General features: G+C 44.7%; 1 protein-coding gene across 1 annotated transcript; it reads left to right on the top strand.

Annotated features, from left to right (window-relative positions):
• Positions 1-351: 351 nt before the first annotated feature.
• On the top strand, positions 352-9337 carry TPRA1 (transmembrane protein adipocyte associated 1). Its single transcript, XM_026052493.1, is given in 10 exon segments — positions 352-542; positions 693-825; positions 3044-3130; positions 4564-4636; positions 4971-5050; positions 6223-6333; positions 6759-6819; positions 7290-7392; positions 8034-8114; positions 9103-9337. Coding segments are annotated over 10 exon segments (1155 nt in total).
• The last annotated feature ends 596 nt before the right edge of the window (positions 9338-9933 follow it).

The raw sequence follows: 9933 nt of genomic DNA, 5'->3' as shown, positions 1-9933 counted from the left end.
TGCAGACTCTTGATTTCTTCTACAGTTCTGCTAAAGCTCAAGAAATCCTGAAATCTCTGTGGTTTAGTATTGTACCATTTTGAAAGTACTTATTATCCTGGTACCAGATAGTGTTTTTGGTCTTGCCTACTGTAATGGCTGTGTGCAGAGTGGGGCCAGGTGCCACTTGCTCCATTGTATAATACAGTCTTTCTGATGATGGTAATTTGCTGTAATGAGCAGGAAGCAGTTGTGCTAGGATCTAATGGAGGGCATGTGTTTTTTAACTCTGACTCACAACTAAATTAATGTTGCTTTTCTTGCCTCTGCTTAGCTTGTGCTCTGCTTGACCTGGACCAGAGAGAAGGCAGGATGTTCTAGTCCGTGATGTCTGCGATGAAGGTCGCCATGTATGACAACGTCACACACACTACTGCCCTGGTGACAGCTCTGGATAACGTGACAACGCTGTCCCCAGCAACGACGCAGGCCATCAATGACACCAATATCACTGTGCCGCACAAGTGCCTGCTGTTGCTTTATGAAGACATTGGGAAATCCAGGTGAGATGGGAAAGTTGGGACCCAAGATTGTCCCTGGACTGGGGGAAAGAACTTCCTATCTCAGGGTTTGGGTGAGAAGGGACTGGAGCTGGTACCTTGCCTTCTAGATGTAGAAGATGAGGAAGATACTGTTCTATTTACCTTTTGCAGAGTCCGCTACTGGGATCTTTTGCTCCTGGTTCCCAATGTGCTTTTCTTTATGTTCCTTCTCTGGAAGCTGCCCTCTGCCAGGGCCAAAATCCGTGCCACTTCGAGCCCGATCTTCACCACGTTCTACATACTGGTGAGTACCACTGTGTGCTTTTGAACTGAATGGAGGACTGATAGTTTTTTGTTACTGCTCCCTAACAGCATCACTGAAACATTGGAGACCTCACAGATCAGATCTCCACAAGGATTAAAGAAAACAGGCAAACAAGGATTTTTTAGATATAGATGTTTTATAAGAAATGATAATCATGTTCTCACTAGTGTGCACTGAAGTTGGTTCATCTGCTGTGTTCTAGTTAGTCTGGGCATGTAGAACCCAAACCCTGTTAGCTTCTTTCCTATCAAATCCAAGTGGCTGCCCATTTGGGAATGTTCTCATTGCTTCTTTAAATGGAAACAGAATATGCAGACCATACAGTCACAGCTCTGACATGTGAGATCTCTTGTTTGTTCCCTTCTCCCAGTTTTAATAAGGTGCAAGTAGCTCCTGTTCACTTCAGGTGATGTCTGTAGTAGTCTGAGCATTTGTTCTGATTCTGCTCATGAGTCAGTGAGTGAAGCTAAAGACCTGCTTGGTTTTATGTAGAAATGTCCTTCAGAAGTCTTAATCAGGATGTATTTTAGACCCAGTTTGTCTCATTGTAACATAATGTGCCTGCTCCTCCAGTGAGATTAATGCAGATTGTAAAAGTACATGTGTATGTCTGGCTTGGGATAGATAAGGGTTAGCTTTCCGCGGCCTGTGTGCAGGGACTTGATGTTATAAACCCCAAGGTGTAGCAAAAACAGTGCCAGTCTGATGAGAAGTGTTGTTAGCTCTGGCGTTCCCAGAATGTTGGTGTTGGACTTGTGCACGCTGTGCAGTTTTGGATTACCAGGTACATAAAATGCTTCAAATTCTTTAAAAATACTATTGGTCGTTTCCAAATTGATTTGAATGTTCTAATTTGCGTCCAGTAATGAACTAAAAAGTTAGTGCCAAAGGTTTTGGAAGGCAAAACTCCACAGAAACAAAAGGGAAGAAGTGACCTGACTGTATGCTGTTGACTTTTGAAAATAGACAGAGAAGCAGAAACGGCTGCAATGGTGTTGGAGAGAAATGCTTCTCACTCACATCTCCTGGAGTATGTTGTTGGGAGATGGGAATGTAAACGTATTCTGTGAGGATTTCCTTTCAAACAGTCATTTGTCACATCTTCAAGGAATACTTTCTGGTGGAGTCAGTTGATTAAAACTAAGTAAATAGATTGGGAAGAGTCTCTATTTAGAAAAGAAACAAAAAAGGGGTGTTTTCTTCACCAACGAATATAAAATAGTTGTATTCGGAGACTTTTTGAAAGTGCTCTCTTCTGGGGTGGAAGTCCCTGGAAGGGAATGTCTCGTTCTTGTCTCGAGCTGTTTTCATCCCTTCTTTAAGGGGAAACATTCTGCTGTAGGTGGTTTGCCTGTAGGTGCTCAAACCGCTTGCAATCAGTCTAGACTCCTTCAAACATGTGATAAATGTAGCTGTGTCATTTACTGAGTTATAAATTAGTCTGTGACTTTGGTGTGTGGTGGTTTTTTGTCCTTTTTTCTTCTTTTAATACGAAAAAACTCACTTGAGGCTAAGTCTCCCTTGCGCAGTGGAAGGAAGATACATCCAGCTGAGCTCTTAATTGCGTGGGGTGGCTATAACAGCACAGGGGCTGGTGGATGTGCCTTGCTGAGCTCCATGCTGTCATGTTCAAGTGGTGCATGAGCAGAGGTCTCTCTGCACTACAGGGCAAGAGACTTTCAAGCTTGTGGCTTCAGCTGACTTATCCTCTGCATTCCTGAGCTTTGTCGAGTGCTGAGCAGAGGAAGATTTCACCTTTATTACAAATCTTGGTGTGGTAGTTACTGTCAAGTGGCTTTGTTGCCCTTTTAAGTTTGATTTATTCAGTCATACGGAGCATTTGAGCTTGTATGCATTTCTGTTTTAGCTTTCTCCTTCCCCAGACATTGGGCTGAAGGATGTGCAGCCTCTTTGCACTTAAAGACATTATTATAAGGACTGAGTGAGACCTCTTCAGAGCTGTTTTATCTAACACTTGAGGGAATTTGTTCCCTATTAGACGCTTAAGTCAGTACTACTGCACTTAACAGGCCTGAGGAATCTTCCTGCCACTTCCAGCAAATTAGCTTGAATGTGTGACTTGAAGTCCCAGTCCCTGCTATCAGGTTTCAAAGCTGGCCTGGAAATTATTTTCCAAAGGAATTTCTGGCAACTGCTGCCTGTTGACATCAGCTCACTTGGGTGTCTTTTCACGTAGGTATTTGTGGTGGCTTTAGTTGGCATTGCCCGTGCCGTTGTCTCCATGACCGTCAGCGCCTCTGATGCTGCCACGGTTGCTGATAAGGTAGGTACAACCCTGACTTGAGCAGCTCTGCCTCATGCAGTTCAGTCACAGCCATCTATTCCTGCTTCCTTTTTATGTGAACCCAGCAGGAATGTTTCACTTGTGATACTCGTAGCTATGTGTGTACTATGGAATCCTGTTCTGATAACTGTATCTGTATGATAACCATGTCCAGGGTTGTAAAACAATGAACTTTTGACAGTAGACACGCAAATAGCAGTGAAACTTTCTCCTGCAAAGGTGAAACGGCTCTTAGCAAGAACTGAACATCCAGATACCTTAAAAGGAGAAGCACCACCTGGTCTCGGTCATTCTTATTTGTGTGGCTCTTGGAAAAATAGTCTCTTTTTCTTACTGAAAGCAAATACCATTGTGAGCCAGATAGCAGCATGTCCTTGCAGCCACTCTGAGCACAGGGCAAACCTTTTAGCAAACAGGAAATAGTTCTGTACGTGCTGTTCTCTTTTGTAGGCATTTGACTGGTAGCAGAGTATCACCTAAAGCAAAAAGCTCTGTCGTTCTGGAGCTGCTGGGGACACCCTCGGAGTTCTCTAGTCTTTATTTGGTTGGGTCAGTGTGACACCCTTCCCTTTCATGTTGCCCCTCGAGGCATTTTACTGCACTGCTTATGAGCAGATGGGTGCAGCTTTTTCCTTCACCTCTGACTAGATATAGATACTTCCATAATGGAGAAATAGGTGAAAAAGTGATTCTCTTCAGCTCTTAATTTTGCTGCTTGACACTCCTGGGTGGGAAGCTGCAAACTGGGGCAGATATTGTGTCAATTTTTCCTGTAGAGACATGTTCTATTATATGTCTATTAGCTTTGTGTTATTCTCCCTTTCATACATTCTATTCATTCTATTTGTTTTCGAGATGCTAAAAGTGAGATTATATTTTCTTAAGTATCTCACCAAGTACTTTTTAAAATACTGTGTATCCTTAAGAGTGCTGCTCAGAGAAAGTATTGATAAGACAAGATTTTGGGACCTTGCCCTGAGTTTGCAATTAGTTTATTGCCTAACTTTCAAGAAACAGCCTTCGGAAAATTCACTTAACCTACTGTTTACTGGCTTTGGCTCACAAAATAAAACATGGGAAGGAAAAAGGCTAGCTGGCAGTAGGGAATGCTTTATCGTTTTTACATTTTGGGAATAGTGACTTTGGCAATATGTTGGCTTTTCCCCAATTATAACGTCCCCTCTCCATGGGCACACTGCTCGCTTGCTGCCACACCGTGCTGCTGTTCTGCAGGCTGGGGCAGGCAGAAGAGCACACAGCACCCTAAAAACATGAGGAATGTGTGTGGAAATGTCCTGCTCCGTTCATGGGCTGCCGTCTCCTGGAGCAGAAAGGGGAATTCTGCTGTAATAACTTCCAGCTGATGCCACGGTCCTTGTAATCACCTCTGTTTGGTTTCTGTTATCCCTCAGATCCTGTGGGAGATCACAAGGTTCTTCCTTCTGGCCATTGAGCTGAGCGTGGTGATTCTAGGCCTTGCCTTTGGTATGTGTCAGGAAGCTGCTGAGTGCTTTGCATGCTTCCTGTTCCCCTGCTTTCCACAGAGCCTGTGTCTGTAAGTGTGTGTGAGTGCTGATCCTTTAAAGTGGAAAATCTCTAGAATAAACACAGAGGACAAATTCAATAGTCTTTTGTTAAAAATGGCTGGCAGCCATTTCTAATCTTCACAGTTCTTCTGACTCGAGTGGTTTCAGAGTTTGTATGGGTATTTTTTTTTTCTCTTTTCCCCTATATTGGGTTTAGAGACACTTTTTATTTTTCATTTTTTTACTAGATTTGGGTTTGTATCCTGATTCACTCCCACATTCCTTATTTCCAGGTCACCTGGAGAGCAAGTCAAGTGTGAAGCGTGTTCTGGCAATCACCACGGTGCTGTCCCTGGCATATTCTGTCACCCAGGTGAGTAAGCTGGAGCAGAAAAGTTGGTCTCTTTTGGTGAAAGAGCTTCACTCAGAATTAGGCATTTAGGTACAGGATTCCTGTCTGGAATGTGGCCAAATGGCAGCTTTTCTCTTTGGGGGAGATTTTGGGGAATGACTGAATTCCTCAGAACATGCACAACATGGATCTTCAGAACATGCACAAGACTAGATCTCTGCTCTTTGTGGTATGACTAGTTCAGGCAGAGTTCAGAAATCAGATGAGGTTTAGACAAATGGGTTTTAAACAAAAGTGAAAGTTCCTCATGTCTGAGCAGCGAGTTTGTAGCTCAAGTTCCACCAAAATTAGATGGCGAGACACCAAGTTCTTCTCTGACACCCTTGTCAGAGAAGGGCAGTGCAGTGAGCCCTTCCAGCCTCTTGTCTCCAGCCTCTCCAAGCCGAGAGCTCTTGCTTCCCTGCAAACCAGCAGCTGGATTGCTGGCTCCTTTCTTAGCTTTGTCTCCAGCTCTCCACAAACAATACAGTGGATGTCCAGCTTTCCTCTTGCTGTGTCGGTGGCCAGCCCTGGGCCTCCATCTAAGGCAGCGCCAGAGTAACACACGGATCATTGTTCAGTGGTCAGGCTCTTGCACGCAGGGGCCCTGAGCTGATCCTTAGCACATGATGCTCTGGAGGAGTCTCCTTAAACAGCAAATGCATGAGTCATATATACATTAATTGAATACAAGGACATTTCTTGCTACTCTGTTATCTTCTGTTCATTTTCTTTTTCAGGTAACAGGTGAATGAAATAATTTCCTTTCCCAACTTTTGCGCTAATTCTGGTGTTTATATTCCAGAAAATCCAATGTGAAAGATCTAATTTAGAGTTGACAATGGAGCAGTGGAAATCTGACCCTTTCAGACCAATGGCTGCTTCTATCCATTCTGTTCTTTTCCGTCTCCATTATGGAATGTCACTGATGCTCATTTCCCATAGCTTCCTGTTGGTTTTACCACATAGTGCTTAAGTTTCTTGCTCTATTCCTATATGAACTTGGAAAGACCTAGGCAGGAAAATGGTACCTTGCTGAGAAGGCAGAGACAAAAGTTACCAGAACTTCTTTAAACAGTCACCTCTGTCCAGATGCCCATAGCAGGGAGGGTGCTGGCTGTAATGCTCTTCTAATGGTACCATTTCTTTTCTAGGGGACCTTGGAAATCCTGTACCCTGATGCCCACCTCTCAGCAGAAGACTTCAACATCTATGGCCACGGAGGGAGACATTTCTGGCTTGCCAGCTCTTGTTTCTTCTTTCTGGTGAATACCAAGCATGTGTTGCACACTGTCTGACTCCTAGAATTTGTAAATGAAACAAAGAGAATGATTTGTGTGTGATAGGGCCATAGATTTCTCCTCTACTCACACACATGCTCCATCAGCATGGAGTGTTGATACTTCTCATGAGGCAGAGAAGCTGCAGCAGATGAGTGTTGTGGGGTGATGTGAATTTTGGCAATTGAATTCCAGCTGAACTTAAGTGATCTTTCTTGCTTCTTGGTGACCAGCCTGTGTGTGCTATGGGGTGAAGTGTGGGGCCTTCATATGCTCACTGGGTGCAATATTGGGCGTCTGTGCTCCCCTCAGAGCACCCAGGGACTGCCTGACCGCCCACACTGTCTCGCCGGGCTTGTTGAGTTTAGTTACCAAACAGCTGTGGAACAGTTAGTTCTTTCTCTCAACAGGTCTATTCCTTGGTGGTGATTCTTCCAAAAACTCCTCTGAAAGACCGGATTTCTTTGCCCTGTAAGTGACTAATGTGTTCTGGAGTACAGGTGGGGAATAGCTTGGACTGAGATGCTCTGCTCCTGGCCTGTTTCCTGCTGCTGCTTGAGCAGTTGTTTGTGCTGCAGATGAAAGTGGTGCTGCTCACTCACCTGCATTTCTTTATATCTGAGCACGTGACTGGCAGTGACTGCAGATGTTTGCCTGTAACATCTTTGTATCTATTGCCACGATGCTCTTTAAGACCCATCTGTGCCTTATGTATGTGCACATATACACACATATACAGGAGAGCATGATGGAGCCAGTTAAATCTGTTCTGGCCGCATGGGACAAACGTGCAGTCCTGTCTCCTCAGGAATGTCTGAGCAGCCTGCGTGGCAAGATGCTTTCATTCCTTTTGCTATCTCCATTGTACAAGACTTATCAAATATGCTGGGCTAGTGCTCCTGAAGTTGAGCTTCACCCTTGTGCCTGTGCCTTTCTTGCAGCCAGGAAGAGTTTCTATGTTTATGCTGGAATCTTGGCTCTGCTGAACCTGCTGCAGGGCCTGGGCAGTGCCCTCCTCTGTGTGGATATCATAGAGGGACTGTGGTACGTGCGCTGGCGGAGGATTGCCCATGGAGCATGGAGTGCTGTTCAGCACTGCCTCTCCTGAGAAAACAGCCTGTGGTGTTCTAGGGAGGAATAAAGCTGTTAGGGTCTTATTTGTTTTTTTTTTTTTTTTTTTTTTTTTTTCTTATGTGAGTTTAAAGTACTTGGGAAAACTCACAGTGGGGAGGTCTGTGGAGCTTCATGCTCTGCAGTTGAGGTGGTGAGTGAGGGTGATAAGTTGACTGTTGGCTTTGGTTCGTGTTTCATGGTTAGTAAAGCAGGAGGTGGGCAGTTTCCTTGAAATAACATGGATGCCTTCTGCTGTATCTGGAATCTGCAGGGACCAACATCACATTTTGTGGTCTGAGTTGGGAGCACTGAGATTGTGTTCTTGATCGAGCCTTGGGGCTTGACCTGGTCTCCTCCCAAAGTATCTAGCAGTGAGCAGCAAGACGTTGATAGCAGTGCTTATTACTTTGCACTGTCTACCTTTTTTTTTTAGCAAAAGACTTTTCTCCAGCCGCTCTTAGACATTCTAGAGGGAAATGGGATGATGTTGTGTGGGTGGATGTGGCTGGGGTCATCTAGCTGTACTGCGTGTGAATGCTGAATTCCTTCATATTCTCTTTTGCCTTTGACAGCTGTGTTGATGTTACCACATTCCTTTACTTCAGCTTCTTTGCACCTCTCATCTATGTGGCCTTCCTGAAAGGCTTCTTTGGGTAAGTAGTCAGAAGCGGGAGTTTGTAAAGTATGTATTGTTCAGCTATTCTGCACCTGAGTCCTTTCCATCTATAGAGATAATTCTATTTAAGACTCCCTTGTATGCGAAGTAGCTCTGGTAATTATTCCGCCTAAATGTTTGGAGGATCAGTTCTTAAGTGTCTGCATTTAAGCAAAGGTTTGGCTACTGAAATTAGCAACTAAATGATTAGTGAGAGTCTGAGTTCTGGAAGATTAAGATCCTGGGAGGGATTTGTGACAGCTCAGCAGAGAGGTCTGGCAGTTGGGTAACCCAGGGGCTGTTAGGAATCCTTTGGCTGGGGGCTTCTCTAAATAGTGTCTGGATTTCTGATGTGTCAAATAGGTAAATGGGGAGCAAGATTCCTTGGATCCGAGGTGCCACCGTGTGGCCACTCGGGAGAGAGGCATCTTCACAGGAGAATATTTCACTGCAGGAACCTCAACCTTTTATTGATCATGAGCAAGGAAGAGTAGCCTTTAAAATACCTGGGAATATAAAGTTCTTCTAAACTGTCCAAATGTGCCTCTACAGCCTGCAGACACTGTTCCCTTCTGATTTCAGGTGTTAAAAGATGGGAATTGCAGATCCTCAGATGTTTGGTTTGATTTTCATGATACCTATGAATGGTGATTGGGGCAAAAGCTTGTTCTGTTGTAGCCTGTCATGAAGCCCAGTGGTGTTTGGATGCATGTGGTAATTGAGAACCACCAGGATGAGCTAATTATTTTCCCTCATTGGAGTCAGGATTCTTCTATTTTTATTTTGCCTAGGTAGCCTGCTCTGCAGCCTGGCATTAGCTAATCCTGAAATTCATCTAGTGCAATAATTGCCATGAAGTAATGCAGAGACTTCTCTAGGGCCTGTGTGTAGGGATTCTTCTGCTACTGGGTTTCAGTTGAGGCTGGGTGGCTACTATGGGATACTGCATTCCTTAAGTAAGGATTTTAAATCTTTAATGCCCCCAGGTCTGAGCCGAAGATCCTTTTCTCCTACAAATGTCAAGTGGATGAACCTGAAGACGTAGATGTGCACCTACCCCACCCGTACGCAGTTGCCAAGAAAGAAGGGATGGATTCTGGCTTCTACTCGAGCACTCAGATTGACACTGCAGCCTACCTGGATGATGTCGCCTCGATGCCCTATCATGTGGGCAGCATCAACAGCATGGACAGCGACCGCTGGAAAGCCATCAATGCCTGAGGCAGCGCAGCCCCTTCACACGATGCCTCCTCTTCCTTCCGAGCGCCCAGATGCCACAGCTGTTGGGATGCCCATTGGATCAGTCCTTGGATGCCAGCCATGGCGTTTCCCTTCTTCCTTAGGATTTCCTAAACCTACCGTGGAACAGGTGGCAACGCAACACCCCTTGGAAAGGACACTTTCTGTTGCTACCCAAGAACAGCCTATAACAATTTTGTTCATAAAATTACAAATAGTGAATCTTCCCAATCCTACATGCTCCAGATGTGAATATGACCCTGCCTGGTACCCCTTTCTCTTCAGTGACTGGAAGCACTACTTTGCCCTCTGGGGTAATGGCACTTAGGGATATGAGGGTGTTGATTTGCCTGCTGTATTGTGCATATATAGAAAATGTTCAATGTGTGGAGCCACAGATGGTCTTCCTGGGGTTTCTTGAGCAGAGTTGCATGGGTCTTGTAATACAGTTGTGTAGGTTCCTGGTGACAGCAGTGTCTGCAGAAAGAAGCTGGGCAGCTCTTCAGTTTCAGCTAATACTGATGAAAATAATGGCACTTTCTGGGGTTTAAAAGGAGCATTTGGAGTGTGTGGGAAGA

This window comes from Nothoprocta perdicaria, unplaced genomic scaffold, assembly GCF_003342845.1.
Source record: "Nothoprocta perdicaria isolate Ctin4 unplaced genomic scaffold, notPer1 scaffold_9, whole genome shotgun sequence".
Lineage (NCBI taxonomy): Eukaryota > Metazoa > Chordata > Aves > Tinamiformes > Tinamidae > Nothoprocta > Nothoprocta perdicaria.
The sequence above is the reverse complement of the archived record's forward strand: the minus strand, read 5'-3'. Positions and strand labels throughout refer to the sequence as shown.